The sequence below is a fragment of the Saccostrea cucullata genome, unplaced genomic scaffold (assembly GCF_032062105.1).
Source record: "Saccostrea cucullata isolate Sc308-1 unplaced genomic scaffold, CSIRO_AGI_Scuc_v1 ctg787, whole genome shotgun sequence".
Lineage (NCBI taxonomy): Eukaryota > Metazoa > Mollusca > Bivalvia > Ostreida > Ostreidae > Saccostrea > Saccostrea cuccullata.
Genome location: NW_026933448.1, coordinates 340,427 through 366,617, shown reverse-complemented (window position 1 = coordinate 366,617; position 26,191 = coordinate 340,427). Strand labels below are relative to the sequence as shown.

Sequence of the window (26,191 nt, the reverse complement as noted above, 5' to 3'; positions counted from 1 at the left end):
AAAATTTGATGGCATGTTAAATCTTCTTCAAAGGAACCACTGGGCCAGGAAAAATGAAACTAATATGGAAGCATCTTCAGGTAGTGTATATTCAGGTTTGTTCAAATCATGACCCACAGGGGTAGGGCGGGGACACAATGGCCGATCAAAGTCTTACATAGAAAAAATAAAGGAAAATTCTTTTAGAATCTTCTTCTCAAGAATAGCAATGGCATGAATGATCATATCTATATGAAAGCATCCTCAGATAGTGTAGATTCAGTTTTCTTCAAATCATGGCCCCTGGGGGAAGGGCGGAGCCACAATGGCCATTCAAAGTTTTACATAGAAATATAAAAAGAAATTCTTTAAAAATCTTCTTCTCAAGGATAGCAAACGCATGAATGATCATATTTATATGGAGACATCCTCAGGTAGTGTAGATTCAGGTTTGTTCAAATCATAACCCCTGGGTGTAGGACGGGGCCACAATGGCCGATCAAAGTTTTACATAGAAATATATAGGAAAATTCTTTACATATCTTTTTTTCAAGAATAGCAAAGGCATGAATTATCATATTTTTGTGGAAGCATCCTCTAACAGGTAGTGGACATTCAATTTTGTTCAAATCATGAACCCTGGGGGTAGGGCAGGGCCACAACATGGAATCCAAGTTTTACATAGAAACATGTAGAAAAAAATCTTTGAAAATCTTCTTTTCAAGAACAGCAAAGCCATGATTAGTCCTATTCATATGGAAGCATTCTCAGGTAGTGTAGATTCAATTTTGTTCATTAGTCATGACCCCTGGGGGTAGGACAGGGCCACAATGTAAGTTCAAATGTAAAAGGCAATAAAGCCACAGTTAGTCAAAGAAATATGCAAGCATCCTTAGTTAGTGTAGATTCAAGTTTGTTCAAATCATACACTCTCCCTTGGTTGGATTGGTTGGGACCACTATTGGGTTTAAACTTTATTAAACTGACTTCTGCCTTTTTCCTAGCCACATTTCTCAGGTGAGCAATGTGGCCCATGAGCCTCTTGTTCTAGTCAATGTACTCAGGTGAGTGATGTGGGGTAGCCCTGCATTGGCCTCTTCTTCTGTTCATACTAGTAGTCAACTCTAGTCCATACATATTACACATTCTTGTCTTACAATACTTAAATCATGTATACTACCCATTGCATTGTGTAGGACTATCATATATTCATGGGGCATTTTGGTGTGTATTATATTTACAGATACAAATATCCTCCTTTTTTGAAAATTCAAAAGTGGAAAACATACAATTTTAATTAACATGATTAAAATCATAAAATATATCTCCAGTAAGGCCATCTTTAAAAATTTGTTTGGATGCACTCAACTGACTGATAAAAAATTATCGAACTTACTCTTTTTTAACCTCCGGTAAACAATGATTTATTTTGTCCAATTCAAACTGTTCACTCTTCATTATATACTAGTTTAAGGTTTCGTCAAAGGTCAACATGTCTAAAAAATTATTTTTGTAATAGCTCCAAAACTATGTCTGGAATAAAGTCAAAACAGTTTATAAATATATCATTGATTAATACATAGACAGAATTACTTGATAACAAATATTTGTAAAAAGTTTTTTTGGGCAGAAAAATTGTATCAAAAAATGTGCATATTTTAAAAAAATGCACCTGCTTTATTCTGTCCTTTTTGTGAAAACCATCAATGCAGATATAATATATGTTTATCATTGAAGGGCAAGTTGGACGTAAATGGTCTCTGAAAGGCTGTTATTGAAAGCATGACATGTATAAAGACAAGACCCCTTTAGAACCCGCCACTTGCAATGTACTTTCACTTTCAAGTCTTAACATTTGGACAAAATAAACATGGAAAACAACTTTCCAGAGGCTATACAAGTCCAACTTGCCCTTCATTGATAAACATATTTTGTTTCCGCAATAATGGTTTTCACTAAGAACGAGGAATTAATTAGGTGTATTTTTTGAAAATATATGCATTTTTATGAAGAATTTTTCTCAATTACTATTTTTTCCAAGTATTTTTTTTATCAAGTGACACTTTTTATCTGTTAATCAATGAAAAATTGATAAACTATAAAAGGTTTAACCCCATACCTCATATAGTTTTGGGGCTATTATAAAAATAAATTTTTGAACATGTTGACCTTTGACGAAACCTTAACTTCATATACATGTACACGAGTGTTTTTGGATTAAAACAAATTTCCCCATACCTACAAAACCTTTTTTTTCTCAGAGTTGGGAAAGGGCAAGCAAACATTTTTTTTAAAGATGGTCTGACCACAGGCCATGTAACTACTGTCTGGTTCCAAGTGCATATCAACTCCGGTCGTGTATTGGTAATTTGAGATATATGATTAAGTACAAAACAGAGAGATCAGGTAAGCAAGTACAGTTTATTTCGGTTAAGGCAATATCCAGGGACAAAAAGACTCAAGCAGTAGAGAAAGCGAATATCACGTGACCAGCGGAGAGTGGTCTCCCCTGTCTACTGGTAAACAAAATTCATGTTATTAGTACAAACTACAGAGTCCTATGTAAAAATATAACAATTGTGTAATACGATAAAAAGATAAACAAATTTCATATAAAATTTATAGAAGATAGAAATTAAGGAAATGACAAATCTTTGTCACATACATCTATAATTGGAAATAATGATGTACCTTGTACAATGGTAAACCTTCACTGGCGTACATAATGTTTACAAAGTGTACAAGGATATATATATATACAGTTGTAGACAGGTGTGGAAATTTTAGCATCAAAATGGCCGTCAGAAACGAATCAAAAGCTGGATATTGCCATGCCTATGGTGGATGGGAAGTCTTATTTATTTAAATTTTAATGCATTTCCCCTGAATTTGGCTCGATATGCATTTGGAAGTCACCATTAAATGTTGCCATTCGGATGGCCCCAAAATTTCCACCACTGACCGAACAAAATTCCCCACAGCCAAATGTTAAAACGAAACCAGGTTACTAGAGCGCAGGAGAGATATGGCCCTAAGACTGGCAACCCTATGTCTGGCAGTTCAATGCAGATTCGAAAAAATGAATCGTTCTATATACAGAACAATATAAATATGTATCACATATAAACATATATAAATATATATTATCTGATTTAGTAACCTAGTTTGTTTTAACATGCCTATCATTTGAACATACAACATACAGAAACAAGAATTGATGATATAAAGAAAGATCTAAGTCCACCCTCATTAGTTTTATAATATTTTTTTTAATTTAGAAAGTTTGTTCACGAGAACACTTCATGAAATACATTTGATCAGTCATAAAGAAAAATCTCCGTCCACATTTTAAATAAATCTCTAACACCATTATACAGATGAAATATAATAAATGTTCATTTACAACAGTGACCGTGTGCCAGCCATGAAAAAGTCTTTCCGTCTCGTGTGTTGGCCTGTGACAGAGGTGAAGGGAAGAGAGGAAAAATTAATATCCTGCGAGCTCGGCGAAGGTCTGATCCAACTCGTCACTAATAGCCTTGTATCTCTCCTTTTCTGCAAGCAGTTCATCTGAAATTCACAAAATAAAACTGCTTTACAATTCCTCACCATAGAAAATTTACGTAGCCATCTTAGCTAGGGCTATGGGTCAACAAAATCACATTGATGTTTGCAAAAGGACAGGGAATTCAAAATGCTGGATGATCAATTTTGCTATTTATTTTCCCTAGTGACCATGTTCAATCATTAAAGCCTAATGATTCAGGAAGATCAGAGGGGCTCTATCTTTTTGAAAACATTTTGCTTAAGAGAACATAACTAAATCAGCATCTACTATTGAGGGCAGGGCAAACATCAACTTTGTATAATATTTGTAACATACATAAAAACTTATACAATTCAATGCAAAACTAAAAAATTTCGAAGTTCCATGCAAATGCAATTAGTACATTCTTTGTGTTTACAGTTAATAATATGAAGGTGGATCAAACCTGTACAAAAATTGTGTAGATCATCTAAAAATAGCCCTGGTTCTACAAATTATTGAGATCCTGAAGTGTGGCCTCCATTTCCGCCTGGAGTTCTTGTTTTTGTTTTCTTTCCTGTTCTAAGTCATCTGGAATTCACACACAAACACATGCCAATAGGTCAAGTTATCATGCAGGGATCAGTCCCTAGACTGACCTTAATGCAACAAACAATTCAAACAAAAAGTGACTTAATATCAAAAGAATTCCTACTATGCTTCATGCTGATTAATTTGAAATCTTAAGATTTTCCAAAAAAGCTCATTTTACAAATAAAATCTAAAATACCTATCTAAACATTACAAATATCATTAATACCTTTTCTATTCAATGTTATTTAATAATAAAGACAATAAACATATAGGAGATAACAGTTTAATATACATGTGCAACTACACCTATTTAAACTACTCTTACAATTTAATCCAAATATTGTGAAAAATTCTTTTTTTTCTGTCTTTCAAACCAATTAACATTTGAGACAAAGGTTTATTTTTACAGGGAAATAAATTTCCTGTATAATAATTGAATCAAAAAGGTCTTTTTTCACACATCATGGTGATTGGTTAAGCTGGCATTTGAGGAAGTGTTTAGAATGATGGAGAAACATCAGCAACACATGACAAGATTTACGACATTCATTATGTTATGAGCCAATCAGAGCTGAGATACTTACCAGTTAAGCACAACATAGAGATAGACCACACAAGGAGAGTGAGCGTGCTCAAAAGGGGAGATAACTACCATCTTTCTGACTTTTTTATAAGCATATTTTGGGGGCTTAATAAATCATTTTTCTCTGTGTAGGGAATGTTAAGCACAAGGGCAAGTACTGTCTTGTGAAAAAAACATTATTTTATTAAATAAGTCAGCAAAAAAAATGTAAAGGTTAATCAAGTCTGCAAAATTTTCCACATTCCACAAATATGAAAAAATTCAAAAGATTTCATTAATTTGCTTCTTTTTAAATTTGTTATGTAAAAAGCAGCTTTCAAATGTATTCTAAATTTGCTACAGCTATCGGTAATTAATTTTCACCACTGCCCTAAATCATCTAAAAAGTCCTTTGCATATGAAATGAAAATCTAGTAGGAAAAAAGTTAAACAATAGAAGGCAGAAAGAGATGAGGATGTCTGAAGCCGGTGGACGGTGGTGCCATTGTTACCTGACAGTCTATCGTTTTCTAGCTGGAGAGTGTATACCTGTCTCTCCGCGATCTCAGCTCGATTCTGGCTCTGTTGTAAAAGTTAATGCCATGTTTTAGATCTAACCAAAATATACTAAGCATTCTCATGCTTTTAGTTTGGGAACACTCTACAATGCACACTCCTTGCCAGGCACTTGCTGAAAACAAAATCTGTATTAATAAGGGAGCCATTCCTTGTGGTTTGTTGTATCCAAGTTCTAATGTTGCCAACTTATACTACTCAGTATACCTGAGGATGTTACAGATTTTTCTTTTCAATCTTTTAAGGTTAAAGACGTTTACATTGGTCCTCTATAAAACTTGGATACAATTCCCACTCTGCGGAGTGGACCGGGGGAGGGGGTAACTCCTGTGGACATGCTGGGCCTACCTTCTAGTCTGTCCACTTCCTTCTGAAGTTTGGATACGGTACGTTCAGCTTCAGTGGCACGGTTCTCAGCCTGAAGAGAGGGACTCGCACATTTATATCTCACAAAATATCTCACTAGATCTCACAAATATCTCATTATATCTCACAAAGATTTACAGCCATTTGTCTATGTAGTTTTAAAATTGTTAAATTTTTCTGGGAAATTCAATTCAAAATCATAATATATTATTTACATGAAACCCTCCCTTTCAGAACATGCTTTTGATTGACAATAAAATGCTGCACAAAGAAATATAATGAATTAAAGAAACAGCTAAAAAGCTCTTGAATGATAATCAATAAAACATATGTTATCCTTTTTCCTTACTTTGAAAATTATAAATAATAAATGCATTATTTTTTTTAAAACTGCAGTTGGGAAGCGAGATAATAAAGCAGAACAGGGAAATGACAAGTACTCACATCCTTCAGCCTCTGAGTAAGATCTCTAATGGTTTCTTCATAGCTGTCTTCTCTTTGTGAAGCCTGAAATTTACATTCAAAACTTCATATATACAAACATTCAACTGATATTATAGGCGAACTGAAATAAATTGTTGATTAATTTTTCTAGCTTTAATAATTCTTAATTAGAAGTTGCACTGAAACAAAAGAAATTGTTAATTGATTTTGTTCTCAAAGCTTTTATACCTTTTACATAAATATAATGAGCACCTAATACCTCAATATATATGTAACTGAAATATGTGAAGCAATACCTTCAATGCTATTAGACTACACTTCCTGTTAAGTTTACAAGCCCCCATAAAACTCCTAAATTTTGTCATCCATTATATGTTGAACAGTGATCTGATTTCATTGGAGGATCTAGAATTTACTCCATGCTTACTTTCACTCTTACACGGACATCGAAAAAACAAAACTAAGTACGGAGCATGCACAGAATTACACTGATATCATACACTAACAATCTCTAATTTCTCAAGGGTTAGTCTTGGCAAATAGTTCTTCTCAAAGAACATTGTACACAAAATCTTATCATTACAGATTACAATTTCATCATGCAGTGTGCAAATTTACCCCATTAAGGACAAAAAAAATTAAAATCACTCAAGCATTTTGCTTCAGTAACGGCTTTTAGCATGGAATGTACACTTTAGCATGGACAAGTAGCATGGACAAAAGCACAGTGATATGTTAACAACACTGGCCATGCCGGCCCCACCCTCCCCCATCTGAGGGGCGTCAAGTGCTGTCACATATTTCAGTTCTCAACATTATGGATGATTCTAGCTATATCATGCACATATTCAGGTTATTTTACTCTGGGTCCATCAGTCACCTGAGATTTCAGCTTGATTCACAGCTAAATATGTTCTCCAGCAACTGATGGACTGATTTGTTAATTCGTCATTCTGATGACGTTCACAAAAAACATCTTCTGACAACTTTTGATACTTCCCCCAACAGTAAGTATCCAAACAAGCTGTTGTGAAATCAGCCATTGTATAATCCTAGTGGACTTTACTTCTACGACTATTTATCTGATGTTAAACCAACACACTATACAATCCGTAAGGTTGGTGGGGAAAAAATGCAAGACTCATAAATGATTTACTGAAGTGATTTGCTACAATGACTGAGATTTTGACTGGAATGGCCCAACAAATATATCATTGTATTTATTAAAAGGCATATTTAAATTCCATACCCACCCCCCTTCCCAACCAATCAAGAATTAAAACCATAGCCCAAAAAATTTGTCAATAGAAAACATTGATGAATTCTTAACCAAGTTATAGGGGATCTTGACATGCAGAAGGCAGATACAATGGGTTTTCTGTTTTTCCCTTCCTCAAAGGAAGTAATGTTTTTTATTTGTAAAGAATAAGGAGTTTAATAGTGTGCACAGAGGAGCAATGTGCGAGTGAATTACTATGCATTTATGATGATACATTTTTCACAAAGTTTAAATTTTAAAAAAATAGTCTTGCATTTCTTTTCCCTTCTCTGTATAAACAAAGACAACATTCTTGTTGTATTTGATATGTATACAAATAATGTAACCAAAAAATAAATTAAAAGGTCAATGTTGAATCTGATGTAACCAAATGTGAGCATGCTTAGAGGCCTGCATACATCGTCATGCACACCAGCTGAGGTTCACTGGGAGTGACTTTTATACCTCTTGCTCACTGATCTCCAATGATTTCATATTGTTGCCAACCACCTTAAGTTCTTCTTCCAACTCCAAAACTTTCCTGCAATATTAGAAATTAAGACTAACATTTCCAAACAATATTTCAGGCATGCAGCCCCACGTCAGAACACCAAGACGGCCTGTCCTCAACATCAGAAACCTGTTCCATGTTTAAATCCTTAAATATTAAGTTTCAGCTAGGCATATTTGTTTCATTAAATGAATTACCCACCCACCCACCTCCTAAAAACAATTAAATAAGGCTCAACAACATGGAACTGGTTTCTGACTCAGCCTTTGGGTTTCCTGTGAAGTTGCACCCTGTTTGATCCAGCCTGGATATTTTCCCCTTACCTGGTCATTTTGGACTTGCAGGGTTTTGATATTGTTACCCACAACTGACAGTTGTTCCTCTAGGTCAATTACTTTGCTGTAATGGTACAAGAGATGGTTTACGGGCAAGTCAGGTGGCCTTACATTGTACTCAATTTGGGTTTTCCCCTGATTTATTTTGTTTTTTTTAAATCAAAAGCCAAATTTAATATTTCTTTCAACTTATCCAGAAGATATTTTTATCTTAATTTTCTTCTCCAGAATAATATTTTAAAATATTGATAGGCTGCAGACTACAGCACATTTTGTTTTGAAAATGAGATTTTGTTTATCAAATCAAATGAAATGAAATCAAAAGAAGAAAAGAGTTTACTGTTCTTCATAATCTTTAACTTTTAAATGAAACAAAGTTTTGAGAGAGAGAGACTGAATGCACACAACACTGGGAACCAGAGAAACATGCGGTCAGTGGCCATCACAACATGCCACACCCACTCCAGAATTTGGGGTAATAGAGTCGCTTCAGAAAATATCCAGACTGAATCGGTGTGTACACACTGGGCTGAACAGTTCAAATATACTGTTCACACAAAACATAGGCGTGCAGTTGACATGCTTTGGGAGAAGTGGGGAAAGGAATCTTAACATTTGAACTGTTTGTACCCAATGTATAGACACATCGTCTTACTGTAGTTAACCGTGTCTGAGCCAAACTCACAGAGGAACAGGGTTCCCTGGAAGTTTAGCTCACCTGACCATTGATACAAGGTACATACCTTTTCATCAGAAATTTCTAAAGCTTTAAGGCTATTAGTGGCTGCATGCAATTCGTCGTCTAATGTCTTAACTTTGCTGTAAAGGGAAAACAACAAAAACATACACAAATTAGTAAACCATGCATGGATGTCAATAAAACCCTTTCAAACCTAATTAACTGAATCTCTGTTCATCCTTGCCCCTCCCCCCTCCTCCCCCATTTTTGTATATAACTTTTGGGATAATTGTGGATTTTTCCCCATCACATTCCTTCCCCTTTTACTGCTTGTTAAATTCTCTTGTAGTGTGAGCGTAACAGATAAACTACACTTAAGACTCATAATTCTCCACATTTAGTTCAAAACCAATATTGTAAATCTTTAAACACCCATTACCGAGAATGTTTTTATACATATACCTATCTGGAAACTAACCCCCCCCTCCCCCTGTCCCTAAACACACTCATTCATGCATTAAAACTCCATGCAGTACACTTTTATGAACATTCATTTCTTTACATTGAATTCAAATATGCATTGCTTATCTTTTATAATTTTTACAAATGATTTATATCTTATAGAAGATATATTCAATGTTTTATAATATGAATTGAATCATTTTAGCATTAATTATAGAGGACAAACCTTTCTGCTAATTCATAACGTTCTTCTGCTCTTTCTAATTCTCCTTCAAGTACACATAATTTTCGTGCAGCCTACAAAATGTTAATTTCATACAAGCAAGACTGTAAACACACACACACAGAGTTAATAAAACTAACTAAGGGGGGAGACAACTGTGAGGCATTCGCTGGACGGGACGTCCATTGGATACTCACGCCTCGGCCGCTTCCAATCGAGCCTCTGCTCGCTCAAGGTCCACCTCTGTGATAGCAAGTTTACGGGCTGCCTGTGACACAGACAGACACACGTCAACAATAGATCCAAAAGTTTTAACTCAATTTAGCTCCATAATGGACATTTCATCCAAATTTAAGATAAAATCTTGTTGAATTCAAATGATATTTATTTCAGTTAAGTTCTTGATATGAAATTTAATATTTCTCTTTATCTTAATATATAATTTCTTTTCCTTTTTTCAATCATTATATGTTTGGGTTAGTAATAATAATTGAAACTTGAAATGACATGCCTTGCTATCACAAACAACAAACACTTTATAACAACAATGAATGTAGAGCTCAAAATTTGTTCTCAACATGATTCAGTTCAAAACTTAATGTTTCTCAATATTGAGCTATACATTTAATATCAATCTTTCTATAAGGTTGTTAATGTGGATTCAAACAAACGTTTATCATTAATTAAAAATAAGATAAAATAATATATATTGATACTTTTTCAATAATAATTTTTAAAATGTCAATGTATATAAAACAACAAGATAACAATCAACAAAACATTCAAAAGGTAAACATGATAAATACAAAATCAGTTCAATTTCATTCAAACTATCAACACTTCAGTAAATTCTGTTGAGATTTTTAAACTTTACTTCAATATTGCCTTAAATTGGAGAGAACTAGTTCTTAGGCTGATAAAACTTTCTTATCAAAATCTGATAAAATCTATTACCGGTAGCTATGATTTCTTTCCTCACATCTGACTAACATAACTTAAGTACAAAACATTTGAATTTCTGAAACCATCGTTAGAAGTACTGAGAAATACAGAATTTACTGAAACAAATATTTTTCATTCTGATTTTTAAAAATGTGTAAAAATCAGCTTGAAAATGTCAAACTGAACAAGAACATAGGACAGGTGCTCTACAGATCTAAACAAGAGATGTTTGTAAAACACTTATGCCCCCCTCCCCCCAAATTGGATTTTTTCTAAGTCCAAAAGGGCATAACTCTGTCTACAATGGTGCAATCCTACCCAAAACAGAACTTGACCTAGAAATTTAGCTGAAAAATCTGTATACTAAATTTCATTTCAATATGTGCAACCTCTGCAAAGAAAATGAACAGAAACGGCAAATAAGTGGAATTTTTCTATGTCCAAGGGGCATAACTCTAACAAAAAGGGTGCGATCCTACCCAAAACAGAACTTGACCTAGATATTCAGCTGAAAAATCTGTATACTAAATTTCATTTCAATATGTGCAACCTCTGCAAAGAAAATGAACGGAAACTGCAAATAAGTGGAATTTTTCTAAGTCCAAGGGGCATAACTCTGTCAAAAATGGTGCAATCATAACTAAAACAGTACTTGACCTGGATATTCACCTGATAAACCTGTATACCAAATTTCGGTTCAGTATGTGCAATGGTTGTGAAGAAAATGAATGGAAACTAAATAGACCGACATACAGCAGCAAAGCAATATGCCCTCCCTTCTTCGAAGGGGGGCATATTTAGATCTTTAGGGCACCTTTCTGTTCCTACCAGCAGTCCAGTGTATCTAATTAGATCAATAAATAAAAATAGCCAGGCTTCATTCAGCATTCACAGTCCTGTAAATATAACATTCGCGGTGATACATGAAGGTCTGTGAAATACGGAAAGGTTCTCTGAAACTCTCATGATTTCAGTCTTAGGAAAACAAGTTTGCCATTGATTCTTAACAATCATGGTTGGGAATCAATTTTTTTAAAGAAATAAAAAAAATAAAATAACATGTAGAAGCCCTTTCAGAGACAGAGAACAACTTTTTTATCAAAATTCACACCTTCTATCCCCCATATATCACCAATGTTGGGTTAATTAGTCAGGGTTTCTGTATTAGATAATCAGCCATGCATTCCAATAGTTCTTAGTCTCCAAGATGCAATATTTGTCTTCAGATCAATAAGATTTTAAAAATTTGATGAAGTTATAAAATTTATGAATGGAAAAGATCAAAAGAGTTTTAAATCAGTAGAAAGAGGCAAAGTTAATGGGGGTAACTATGGAAATGATGGCCGATGCTTGTTCTCTGTTTCATGGATGTGATGGGGGATGTCTGAAAGTTTGCTTTTTTAATCATCACAATATGAAAAGAGAGAACATAATAACTACTTGATTTAAAACAGAAAATTCCTACAAACAGTATGAAGACTGTTATTGTCTGTGGTGTTATTGACTTTCAATGGGAGGAAAACAAAACTGTCACAGCTACAGAGGGATGCACGACTCAAGCTAAACATCACTATCACAAACAGTGAATACAATCTTATTTCATGTATACATAAAATATTACTTCCCAAAACATTGTTTCTCCCAAACACCAATTTTAACTGCACAAACATACACATGAAATAAGCTTGCTGTTTAGCTTTGTGAGAGTCTAGAGCTGTGTGCTTCACCTCGTCGTATTTTTTGTCGGCTTCTTCTGCGATCAACTTGGCTTCAGTGAGCTGTTTCTCTAGGACATCCGTTCTCTCCTCAGAAGCATTATTGAGGTTTTCCAACACCTTACGGTTTCTGGTGGAAGAAGATATTGTTTTAAATTAAAGCTTTGTCACACACTAGAAATGAACCCATAATAAACTACAAGCCATGGATGAGCCTGTTGATATGGCTGTTTTGATCTTCCTGGTTTAGATGTGGGTTGTGTGAACTATTTCTAAGATCTTGATTCTCTACAGAAGATTTAGGTAAAGAAGCAGAGCTGCTACAGTGTTAAAGGTGACATGACAAAGTTTACAGGCTGCATGCCAATATATAGGTTTATGGTGAGTATAGGGATTTGCTAATTGGACCTCGTCATATTTTCTGTCCGTATCCTCTGCTATATATCTAGCCTCCTTAAGCTGTGCCTCTAAAGCATCAATTCTCTCATCATCAGTAAAACTTCTGCTCTCTAAAACTTTTCGCGCTCTGTTACAAACAGACAAACGAAACGATTAGGAAGCAAAAAAAATAAAAACATTAGTTATTCTGAAGACATGCATGATTACACACTCTGAAACAAAAACAAAAAACTTAATTTAATCCTCATCTGTAAAAGAAGAAATCTTGGACTCCATTAATAGCCACGCAAACCTTAAGGTATCCCAACTTCCTGCTTAGTACAACATCCAATTGTCACCATGGGGTTACCATGGTTACATACCTCTTCATATTTCCTTTCGGCCTCATTGGCCACTTGTTCCATCTGTTTCATGTTCATTTCAAGTTGGTCTATCCGGCCATCGTCCAATAAACTCTTATTTTCTAAGCATCGACGGGCTCTGTTTAAAAATTGATAGAACATGCGATAATGTTTTGGCTGTGGGCATTATTACCTCAGTGTAACGGCTCTCAGCCTGCTCCGCGACTTCTGTCAGTTGTCGCAGTTTGCTTTCCATATCATCCATTCTATTTTCATCTGTTCTGCTCCTGCTCTCTAGGGTCCTGCGACCTCTAATGCCATTGGGTAAAACACTTAATTAGCATCAATAGTTAGCCAATCAGATTTGATGTTTTAATGAAGGGACAGGGAAGCCACTACAGGTAGTGTTCTACCCTTAGAGAAGTGCAGTCGTCTAACCATAGTCAGATTTTATCAAGGAATATTGTGTTAAGGAAGATATGAAGAAGCCGCTGTTTATAAGAGTGCAGATATTTGTGACTGGCTAAGATAGAATTTTTGTGACGTAAATTTATAAACCACTTTGCCTCCCCAGTATTTCCCTCCATCACCCTTTGGCATTAGAGACATACTACGACTACCCAAGCTGTATATATAAATCTATATATAGAGCCTGGAGTCAGAAAATGTCTGTTTTTAGGACTGGCATCCAAAAAATAACAAACATTTTCTGGGGGAAACTTACCCAGTCTTTCTCCTGGTTTACATGCTTCCATAGTAATAGTAAGATACATGTTAAAGAGGATGAAATCTGTTGGTGACATTTTCAAACTTTGTCTTTATTTTATTACTTCATTTTCCTTGTCTACCAATCATATAAAGATATTTCTTAGTAGGTGTGCCAAACAGAGGATAATGAATAATTGACAATTATTGATAATCAAAATAGGACTTCCCTTAAATATATAAAGCCAACAGATTTCAACTTTCCATACAAGATAATAATTTACAATTCATGTACCTCTGACAATTTTTATACAAATATTTTCCACATGCAGAACCATGCTTAATTAGTATATTATCCATAATCATGATAATAACTAGGTCACAATAATAATCAAATCCCCTATCAAAAAATTCTTTTGAAGAGTTTACTTTATACTTCTGTTCCATTTTTGTTAAATCAATTACATGTACACATTTTTGCAATAAAGGCCCTGTCTACCTAATTTATCCCCTAGAATTACAAACTGATAACAGGGAGCATATTTAAATAGAATTTTAAAGTTAAATTATGGGATAAACATCATACCAGGAGTTATAAATGGTAGATGTATGAATCCTGCATCACATTCCTTACATAACATTAAGATATAATCCCAGCATAATAGGGGATGATAAGTTTCCATCCCATAAGTTAACATGTTATTATACTTTCGCATATTTCTTATTCCCAACCAGTCTATGCGAAAGTCACCGGACCGTCAGTTTTTACCGGTAAAATTTAGGTCGGGTCGATAAAAAATTTCAGTATACAGGACCAAATGTCCGATAAAAAATTGGGCCAAATAAATGTAAATTAAGAGGTACACATGGTCAAATTCCCCACAAATATCCTTTATTTGACCAATTTAGCAGTAATACCTAATTAATTTTTATGTATTACAACCCTGTCATGATCATTTTTATCTTAATTCAAATTTCCTCTATCAAGGATTAGAGATTTTAAATAGCTCATACGTAGATTTGGTTGGGAAAATAATTAGATAGCTCATACGTAGATTCGGTTGGGAAATTATTTTCAAATAATCATTGAACTTGAGTAACCATAATGAATTGTTTCAGGAAAAATAAATATGCATTGAAAGTGCATATTGAATTTAAGTAATTCTTTGATATAGTGTATGTTGTATGTATAAATGCAATTGTATAAATAGATACCCTTTACAAAGGAAAATTATAAATAGTTAACTTGTCTATTTCACTCTGAATTTATTTAAGGTTAAATTTCACAGTGAGAATTAACCCCATCCAACCCACCCTCTCAACCTCAGTATCATAATGATGTATGGATTTAAAGGGGAAAAAGTTGGTCTGATAAGAAATTGTTTGGTCTGGTAAAAAATTTATTTTTACCAGACATTTTGTCCTGTAAAATTTTAAACTTTCGCGTAGACTGCCCAACACATGATATTTCATCGATATGACCCCCCCCCCCCCTTCTCTATCCCTAGACCAAGTCATCAAGAAATTTTCTAATATGCCTAACAAATACAGATTTGTGGTTATATCAACATGAGAAGCCTCAGAACCAATGTTTGCAAAGAATTCATTTTGTACACAGGATGCCTGGACAAGCCTAAACACAATCAATTTACAGGTGGAGATATCCATGGGGAAAAAAATCAATGTTATCTACAATGTTCTGGACAGTTAAGGCAGTTCTGGTCTACTGGTTATAAACCGTTAAATTCTCTACAATCTCAGGTCCTGAGGCAACTCATGGCATCTCATACAGGGACCCTATACACCATACAGATTTATATTATAAAACAATTTAATGTTTTAAAATTGCATTATGAATCTTAGCTCTAAATTTTGAAAAATAGTAGTCTGGTGTATAGAGTTTACAATGAATACAATAATATTTTATTACGTCAATCTCAAGTTGCATAAATGCATATGAAAAGCAATGAATAAATATATACCGGTAGGTGAAATTGCATTGATTTTAATATTTGATTTCAAAATTAAATTCTCAATTTTCATTATATATTAAATTTATTAGAAATATTTAATCTTTGAAATTATTTGTCACTTAAAATTAAATTGAACCTTTAAAGAAATTTTGACTGTGCAATTAGTAGGAATGCCATTATAATAGATCTATAGTGTGGAGTGCTATTGTTGTGGGTGTTACCTTTCGCTCTCGTCTGCGGCTTTGGAAGCTTCCTCCAACTTTTCTGTGGCGGTCTGGAGTCTCTCTTCTGACCGCTCCATGTCTTCCTCCAGAAGCTGGATCCTCCTGTTCAAACTCTGGATCTCTTGTTCTGACTACAACACAGCAATGTAACATGTACGTATACATGACTTAGAAGACATAGACATCAACGAAAAACATACAAAAAGGTATTTACAGGCACTTTATCTAAAATACACTATAAACATAAAATATTCACAGGTACTTAAATATGATATGTATCTTCATTTGTCTAGATTTCTAGCTATGATCAGATCATTTTAGCAAAGAGTAGAATTTGTCTTATTGGTAAACTATAGATCTATATATACAGATATATATTATGTATTTAACTTGAATTGAAATTAAATTTAAATTAATTTGAATTTTGATTTAATTTTAACATAATTTAAACATTGTCTGTAGTCTTCATAAGTTAAAATCTGCTTGAACTTTGAAGGTCACTTTAATTTCATGCTACAAGTACATGCTAGACCTCATATGTACGCACTTTATTATTTTCCCAAAATTTGGAAATGAACTCGGAATTTGCAGGAAAATCATACTTCACTGTTGCAACTGCACGTGGATTGGTTCATTCTTAAAAAGCTTTTTATTAATTTTAAGACATTTCCTTGAAAAGTTAACATGGACAGATTTAAAAATGTTCAACTCTTGCTATATATGGTCAAATAGGTATATGTACAAGTTGAGGCATTTACGTGGATAGTAGAAATAAACAATCCTTCATGTTGACGTAATTTAAATCAAGCCCAGATTCCTTGCATTCATCCAACAACCATGCATTATCTGTGAAGGTCTGGTTTAAATTCAACAGAAAGCACTTAACCGTGACTAAAGGCCACATAAATCAAACACAACACAGTCAATGGCTGGTCTTATATTAAAATACCACGCTACACCTTCTGATGTAAACATGTGTAGCTGATTAGAGGAGAAAATATTTGTACAAAAAATTATACCACCCCTACTTAACCTTTTATGACACCTTATCTGGCCAGGCACTTATCTTTTGTAAAATTGTATCCCTTTTCATTCAGATATCAGTGTGTAACATTATTCATTCCAAAACTGCCTAACCCTTCAGTCCAAATCTTCAAAATGGGTGCAAAAATTACTTAAAATTCAATAACATTTTCTTGCTGAAATGACACAGTCTTATGCATGCAAACAGGAATTTTATAGATTAAATATGTGTAACAACTGGCTATGTATTGTCTAACACACCAAAATTTATTATCATTGATCAAAATATGAACAGTGTTTTAATATCTTTACAGAAACAACTATCCATCTCTTTCATAGTCAAGTTGGATCAAATGCTACCTATAAAACAAAATATTATCATGGGATACTCATACATTACACTCAGAGCAAAACATCCCCTTAGGCTATTATTGCATATTTTGAAAATATATTGTATGAAAACCTCCTAGATTCCAGTCATACAGGACAATATGTCTGTGTTTACATGGTGTAAACTCAAATATCTCCTAGCCAAACTAGTGGCTGACACGATCTAGGTGGAGAAATAGAAGAAATATGATTCATCTAACTTTATTAAACACAAGCACTCTCTGAAAAATTTTGACTGCAGTATTTTATCCTTGTCAGCAGCTTCTCACTGATAACAGGGGGAGCTATGACTCACACAAGGTCACTGCTACTGTACACACCTCCCAAAGGAAATTCCTCCATCGCTTAGACAGGCGAGGGAAAGTTTAAACCGTTAAAATAAATACCATCCTATTTATACAGATCACAGGTAAACTCAAACTGAATGAGAAAATTATTGTTGCAGAGAAACCCAATATTATGATGACAATTTAGGAGACAGAACAGGTTCAGTACCAGATCACCTGTGAGCCGTGACCCTCTGGTGCAGGGGTCAGTACGGTATCACCTGAGAGTGTGTCCCTTAGGGACAGGACCGATAGCCATCTGGTCTAGTTCATAAATCAAATAAAAAATGTTACAGGTGTCAATACCTTTGTATAAACACAGTTATTGACTTATTAATAAGATTTTTTTTAAGCACTGAAGACCTGGGGTTATAGAAATACAAGACACCAAACCTTAATCAGTTGTGGTAAAGTTCTTGTTTACATGATGACTTTGACACATTCCTAGGGTCATTAGTATTGTTTACCAGTTTTCTGACTAAGTACAACTGTAATGCAGTTTGTCAATAATTTTGAGTTCTAGTCCCAAGGCAATAAACTTTTCCAGTATGTGCAATCCAAACTATCCACCTCTACATAATATTGCAGGTGTGCATATTCCATCAATGAATACCTGTCTGACTTAGCAGTCCTTATTCATAAAGATCACTTCACTATGCTGATGTGCTCATTATCATACAATTAACATATTAGTCATTGCATAAAGACTATCATTACTGTATGTTAATTTCCCTTTGTAAGGCCCTCCATGTTATGTCTTACTCCTATTATTTATATATAGTAGAGGTAGTAAATGTAGATTTTATGAGGTCAGGCCAGTGTTTATAAGGTTGACCCCTGATAGTGGCAGTTTACAGTGTGTGTGTTTGATAGGGTAACTCTAACCCAAGCCACAGAAAAACTGATAAATACTCTGCCAAACAAAAGCCCCTATCTAATGGTGCAGTTGGTCTACACCCTTCCTTGATAAAATCAACTATTTGTTTCAATTGGGCCTAATTGTCTCTACTAATTGGCTGATGTGAAAATATGATATAGAATTCATTCTAAACATTCCTAAAGGAGGAAACGAGTGTCAACAAGTTCATTGTACTGCCCTCTGATGCTAAAAAGGAAACAAATTCTTGAGTTTTCCTTCCTTGCTATGCACAAAACCACCACCATCATTAATGTCTAGAAATCGCACACAGAAAAGTCTGAAGTACTGCATAACTGTAACTTATACTTAGGAACCCAACCAAGAGTAGCAATTTGAAATCAATTAAAATACCAAGGACCTCACAGTCTTGTCATATTAAAATGAACTAACACTCGTAGAAAACAACTGCTAACTTTTTTTTTTTAATATTACCATGAACCAAAACTTTAACATCTATTTTTTTTTGTTTTTGAAATAATGAAACTTTCTTGACGCTTAACATTTACCCAACCTCAAACATTCAAAACATGCCACTAGTTAATTAACCGAGACAATTATCTGTTTTTTCAGTTGAAGACATGACCCCCTCCCCATCCGACCTATAAAATTTTACTAGAAGTTTATAAATAGGTGTTGGAATTTTAATTTTCATGCCGTTAAAATCCCAAAGAGGAACATGGGATCCTCAATCATTTCAGTAGCAGACTGATGAAATAGATGGGAAAATGCCCAATTCCGATCTTCATGTCCCAAAACTGACACTAGTCACTCACCATCTCCTAAAAACGTGCGAGTAAATCCTAACCTTACATTTACAAACAAGGTTATTTTCAAATGACACATTAGACCTCCACATATTTAAACCCCTTTTTGGAATACATTTCATTAATATCATCTCTGCTCGTAGCTTGATTTTGCTATATGTGCATTTTAAGATACAACTGAAGTATATATACAGGAGAAGTAAAGAATCATACTGAGAACCACATGCTTAATATCCCGAGGAAATTCGGGATACATTGAGAGCGGAAATGAATATGGCCAACACCTACATTCTCTTTCTCCTGTTTAAGGCTGTCTGTAATGCGAACTTGAACTTCTAACTTTTCCTTTAGAATGTCATTTTCTTCCCGTAAAGCGCCCATTTTGTCCTTAAGGGCTTTCAGCGTGCCTGCACCTCCTATCGACATTTTGGTTAAGTTTTTTATCCTAGTAAAATCCACACAAAAATGGAAGATATTTTCGCCGGTCTTAACCGCTTCACGCTAATTCCTTATTCTTCCGCGTTAAAATAGTATGGTTATTCTGTATAAACTTAGATATATTCCTTAGTGATTTAAAGATATCCTTCAAATAAAAATAAAGTTTTCCTAAAGTGAAATGGCATGTATTCGTGAGATATCCCAAAGTTGTTTAGTTGTAAATATCACTACGCGTCCTGTCCCATCAATGGCTAAGGATAGTATGCAAAATAATGTCACATGACTAATGTGACCCAAAAATATTTACCTGGCTGTCTCATGCTTTGGTTTTACGCCCCTTTTCGTTCACTTATTCCCATATATGGCAAAAAATAATTCACATCTTTATAAATTAAAATTCAATTATATATTAATAAAAAAATGTTGCATTTTCGTTACAATTACAGATATCTAGAAAGTATAAAATTAAATCCTTAAAAAAAAAAACAATTAAACAAAAAAAAACAATTAAACAAATAGTTTTCATTCATAACCTTCAGAAACTATATATTTAAACGTTTTACATTAAAATATCATTTAGGCAAGTAGAAATCAATTTTCAGTTGAAAAAGAGGAGGTGGGGGAAAACGGAAAGAAAGCATTGACCACTGTTATTGAGAATCACTGTAAACTGGTAAATATTTGCATAGGTTTCTTTTAAATTTTATTTTACATTAGTATCAAGCACTGGAAAAGACTTATGGTTATTAATTTTTCTAAAGTTTACCCCTATTTAAAGAAATTGCTTGTGACTTTCCCTTATTGTATAATTCCTAATAAGAATAGAACGAAGTTTTTTTTAATTAAGGTGCTTTATTTCGTTACGCTAATCCCAATCCGACCACATGCTGCCATTTGTCTTGCGGCACACGACTGGACGCTTATTACATGTGATCATTACTGACAAATGACCCTTAAGTTAATCTGGTATGAGAGATTGCGGAGCCCCTACTGTGTGCAATACAAAATACCAACAAATCATTTGCCATAAATCCCCAACATGTGTTCTTCTGCAGCCGGAGAATCATGTTTCCTCGGTCTATTTTTGGCAACAGTGAGGATGATGCCTGCGCAGCAGAAAGCGCTCAGCAGAATTGTGATACAAACAGACAAGTAGGAAAAAGTAAAAACAGACAAGACTTCAGAGAGCAGAAGAGTAAGGGCGCACGCATCCGACTGTTTTTAACATCTTGAAATCACTCCAACATTTTGGAAAGACTCCAGCAACATACAAATTATAGAATTAACATATCTATTGAACAAAAACGACTTTAAAAATACCTAACAAGAAAAAGATTTCAAATATTGAGACAAGATAGAAAGAACATCTTGAAAATTATTAGGGATAGCATACCCGTCTTAAGGATACTCTTAAGATATTCTGTACTTCTGTTCCAATAATTGCATATTTAATCATTGTATTGGACTGGATTCCCAGGGACAGACAGGAGAACATTAGACCCCCGGGCCGGGAGGAGCGCCTGGGTTTTTGGTTTATTTCCTCTTCCTCACTAATGTCTATGTCTGAGAATATCGGGTCATTACTGTATATCACTCGGTCATACTCGTCCATTGGGGGGTGGATCACGGGGTTACCCCCCTCCGGTTCCGGTCGGACAGACGAAGAAGATCCCGCCGTCGATTTCTTTTTACTCTTGTCTTTTTTACTTTTCTTAATTTTCTCACCAGTCCCCCCATCCCCAACACCCTTGTCTTTTTTCTTTTTCACTTTTTTCGTTCCAGATTTTTTCTTTTTCTTTCCGGTCCCATCTGTTAAGAGTTCCGGATTAAGGTCCATGGAATGTGAGGAAGTGATGGAATCCTGAGAGAGCTGCGAGGACGACATACTAACCACAGAATCCTGAGAAAGTCCAAGTCCTAAATCACCTTCCACTTGTAAACTATCACAACTATCCGTCCATCTCATAGTGTCCACTAAGTCCGAATCACCGCTCCTCTCCATCCGATCAAATTATAAACTAATTACAACTCCCAAATAGTGGCAAAGTTTTTATTCCCGAAAACTTTTTACTTATTTATTTTTCCTCAATTGTTTAAAAAAATCTTTAAAAGTCGTTGACCACGTGTACTTTGTTTTGAAATCTAAATCGGGGTCACATTTGAGTGTTTTATTGGCTATAAATAGTGCTCCGATGCGACGGAGTAAGAGCAATTATCGGCAAAGCCAATACTGAGCCCTGGTTCCGGCGGAGTGACTGGCAGAACATTCTTCGCGTTACATTCCCATATAGGGAGCCGTGACGTCACATCAGGTGTAAGACAGTGTGCGCTTCATTATCTGCTGCAGATAAGTGTCTGTTGCAGCCTAAGGATTCTTAGTGCAGAAAATTTAACCACAAACATGGCACTGTGTAAAGTTTTCCAATCCTTTAAATCCTTGAACAAAACACCAATGAACAACACACACTGTTAGATATATACCGATTTTGTCCGAATTCCAGTGTAAACATTCTAAATCTACATCAAACACTCACACACAAAAAATTTACAACACTGATGGTGAAATCGTTGTTAAGACGATACATGTTAATTACATGTAATTAAGAGAAAAAATCCACATGAACACCCATACAGAAGCCAGAAAGCTGAAAGTTTGGGCTTCCAAACTATTGAGGAAGCTAGCCATGCAATGTATACGGAGAAAGGGAAGGGTTTTCATAAAAATTTCGCCATGTTTTTTTTTTTACTTTAAAATGACGTCATCAATATCGTCTGCTTACCTCGGAAGCCTTTTTCTCTGCCTCCTCGTACTTGGCCTGGCAATCCTGGTACTTTTCGTTGACGATGTCGAACTCATTCTCTAAGTTGGAGTGCTTTTTCTGCAGTGTTGTGAGATCTTCCTCTATCTGAAAAAAAATAATGATTTTGAATTCTTGACCTTGTTTGACCACATGAAACACGTACAATGTTAAAAAATTCACGTACAACATGTGTTCCATTTCTATTTGTTCATGGTATTCAATGCTGTAGAGTTTGGGGCTTTTAATTATAAGGGAATTGTCTTCAGCTTTTTAACATGCTCTGCAATGATAAGCGCAAAGAAAAGAGCGCATGCGACGTTTCTCGATGAGAAATGTTGTGTATAATTATGAATACAGTACGACAACATCAGTTGTTAGTTTACAACAAGAATGCAATGAATTGTCAACAAAACAAGGTTTGCTCCTAGCTTGAAGACATCATGCCAAATAGGTATCGAGTTCAGAAGGCATAAGATCAGATTTCAAGATGGCCGCAAAATGTCTGCAAATGATGCCATTTTGCTTCTAACAGCAAACGTTTGCAAAAAAACATATTCAACTTTTTATAAATCTTAAAATATCAAAGAAAAATCATAAATAAATATATATATACATCATTTCATGAAATTGTTCTCGATGATTACATTGTTACAGAGTCGAGTCTAGTTTGAAAGAAGTTGCTTATAAAAGATATGTTTTTTCCATTGATCTGTTTTGGTTATTTGGCCTACCTTCGCTTTCTGCTCTTCTGTATCCCTTAGCTGCTGCTCCAGCTGCTCTGCCCTATCCTGGGCGTTCTCCTTCTCCATTTTCATGGCGATCATCTTCTTCTTGATGCTGTCCATGGCTATTTTGTATTTAAAACGTGGTCCTTACAAATTACTACAAAATAAAAGGAATATCAAAAGCAAAAAGGAATGAACGGGGAAGACTTCAACTGCAGACGAGAACCGCTTGACTACCAGCACCAAAGCTCCCTCAGTCTCGAAAGGGCTACACTGAAGTAAACACTTACACTAGCCTTCCAAATAATTGGAGAAGAGAGAGAGAGAGACGGAATGTGAGGAATAGCCTATCACAGAGGGTATATCTCTGGCGAAGGGAACCCCTAGAGTGCTACGTCATCCACACCGCCAGATAACCCGACATCCTTTTTCGGAATCTATAATAATAACAGATTGGAGTTGGGGGATTCCAATCAGTAGAATGAGGGGTGCCAGTCTCCAAAATATCCCAAATTTTCCCCCCAAAAATTTCAATTCTTAAAGCCATGTCCTAAATCATATTGCATTTCACTGCTCTTCATTTGACTTATTTTTTTCAAATTTCAATTGTCTAGATAATTCAGTTTTTGTAATTTTCACCATTTCTTAATTTACCTGAGGTTCTAACAAGCAAATTCAACATAGAATCACCCCGTGTGTAGAACACATGTGGGTTTCTATGACAACGAAACTAGGAAGAGAAAACTTTTATCTGAGCAGATTTTCGCCCACAAATCTGCTATATGTCGGTTTGGTTACAAGATGCTTTTACAACTTCGCATTTACATGTACTTTGTTTTTGTTGTCTATACGGATCAAAAGCGCTTTTAACTCTGATAGCAAATAACAAGACTGTTGTTTTTGTTGTTGTTTTTTAAATAATTTTCTTTAAAAAAGAGGTTTTGTGAACAATTGTGCTAGTTTATTCCTCTACTACGAGAAGTGCTAGTCTTGAGTATTATTTTGCTGATCTGTTTAATGGAAAGTCGCCAAACCTGCTTCAGCGGCGACGTGAGTGGGTGACTGTACCCTTGTCAGATGACGAGCGGGAATGTGCAAGGCTAGAGCTTCCCTCTGAACAAAAACACAACTGTCGTTAATCCAAAATTTATATTGATATTTATCATTTTATGGGTTTTGATACATTGTACATCTTACATTTTTATGAATTTTCTACGCTTCGGAAAAAAAATGACATGTATATAGAGATAAAACTAAATGTATATTTCTAAATGTAATTTACATTGCCGTCATAACAAATCAAATTCATCATGATTAAAACGTTTTATTATTACACGTATTATCTTATCTTTAATTCTCTTTAATCTGTAAGGGTATTTAATTGTTAGTGGACATTAGCGTATAATATTTAATACAATGTATAATATTTAAAACAATTTCTATCTTTATGAAATTCAGGACTATAGGTCATCAGATATAGATATGGAAACACATGAAAAACAAATCGTTTTACATTTTGGGTTTTGAAATATTTCCTTATCCAAAAATATAATATTTAAAACCTGTTTGAAATTGGACTATTTCAAAAATCTTTTGGTCTGTACAATCAATATGGTACTAAATGAAGAATAGGTATATAGAATTTTTTTTTTTTTGTTTTTTTTGTTTTTGTTTTTTTTTTTTGCAATTTCTTTTTAAATTAATGGTCGAAAATTGTTCAATTATAGTTATTTATATAATATTCCATGAAAGTAATTTTAAACTTTAGTTGTTTTTTTATTAATTTAAATTGTTTATTACTACAGTTTTGTCGTAGTTACAAAAACTCGCACGCTAGCTTGTACTATGTATTATGCAAATTTATATTTTTGTACTCACTATCTAAGAATCTGCAAATCTTTATCATCAACTTTTAAACAAACAAAACATTTACATCGGAAACAATAAATCCATTGATTATGTGTCTTAATCATGACATTCTTTTTTATTACTAAAATGTTAATATATCACAGACCCGGAATTAACCACGGGAGTCAAGACTTATAGGGACCCCCTCCCGTGTACACCCGTGGCAGGAGAAAATATATGTAGATAAATTCGGATTCTGCTGCTCTGTAAAATCCGGAATATATTAGAAACACCTGGTCCTTATGATCAAACATTGACTGTATTTGTATAGATCGCCATTCATTCATTAATGTCATAACATTACCAGTACACGTGTTTGACTGTATCTTTTGTGATTTGCATAATTCATATAGCAGATCTAGACACCATCCCTATGGGTTTTATTTACATCCAGCTGCATATAATTGTAAGGGTATTCTTCTTATTAATAATGATAAATCACACAGTCTTAATTCAAAGTTGTAAAATTGTTTGAGTAAAAACTATTTTGATTGTGTAAAATGCCATTTTACACAATTATATTTACAACCTTAGGTTTGCATGAATTTTGCGACTGAGGTGTTGATTATGTGTGGGGTACTCTTTCCTTAATATTGAATAAGGCTAGAAAATAATTTATTAAATAAAGAAATTGAATTAAAATAATATTTGAAAATCTCAGCTAACAGAGATTCCTCCACGAAGTCGCCATTGTCTGTATTTGAAGAAGGTATTTTTGGAAAGTTTTTTCTAATTCTGTTCGCTTTATCAGTACATAGCTGAAAATGATTCATATGCCAAGCAGAGTGTTTATTACCATGGTAATGTATATATTTTTAAAAACAACCTTCAAAACTAAAATGCAGAGAAAAAGTTAAACAAGATCATATAATTTTCTAAAGCAGAGTCTAAAGTTAGTATTTTTTATTTGTTTGTTTTGCTTTGTATTGCTATTGAATTGTATTATTTTTGTTTGTTATAATTCAGTTAATCAGTGGATATCCTTTTATAATTAGGTAGACAGGTATTACAGGTTGTGTTGTTATAAGAGTACAGATACATAACGAGCCGCTGCTGCTGCTGAACAGAGGAAATTCCGCATTC

At 34.3% G+C, this 26,191-nt stretch overlaps 1 protein-coding gene across 15 annotated transcripts; it reads right to left on the bottom strand.

Moving 5' to 3' along the window:
- Positions 1–2,381: 2,381 nt before the first annotated feature.
- On the bottom strand, positions 2,382–23,500 carry LOC134238354 (tropomyosin). Of its 15 annotated transcripts, none has more exons than XM_062720494.1 (10): positions 23,207–23,500; positions 22,455–22,580; positions 15,812–15,945; positions 13,106–13,223; positions 9,519–9,589; positions 8,895–8,970; positions 6,048–6,110; positions 5,174–5,243; positions 3,972–4,096; positions 2,382–3,549 (listed from the first exon to the last, which is right to left on the bottom strand). In XM_062720494.1, exons 1-9 carry the CDS (start codon positions 23,318–23,320, stop codon positions 4,014–4,016), a joined length of 855 nt encoding a protein of 284 aa, XP_062576478.1. In that variant the 5' UTR covers positions 23,321–23,500; the 3' UTR covers positions 2,382–3,549; positions 3,972–4,013. The 15 variants fall into 15 exon arrangements, with proteins under 15 accessions (XP_062576478.1, XP_062576477.1, XP_062576473.1 ...); XM_062720493.1 differs by lacking the exons at positions 5,174–5,243; positions 13,106–13,223 and adding exons at positions 5,586–5,655; positions 12,934–13,051; XM_062720489.1 differs by lacking the exons at positions 8,895–8,970; positions 9,519–9,589; positions 13,106–13,223 and adding exons at positions 8,140–8,215; positions 9,713–9,783; positions 12,185–12,302 and having other exon boundaries at positions 23,207–23,498.
- Between the last annotated feature and the right edge of the window lie 2,691 nt (positions 23,501–26,191).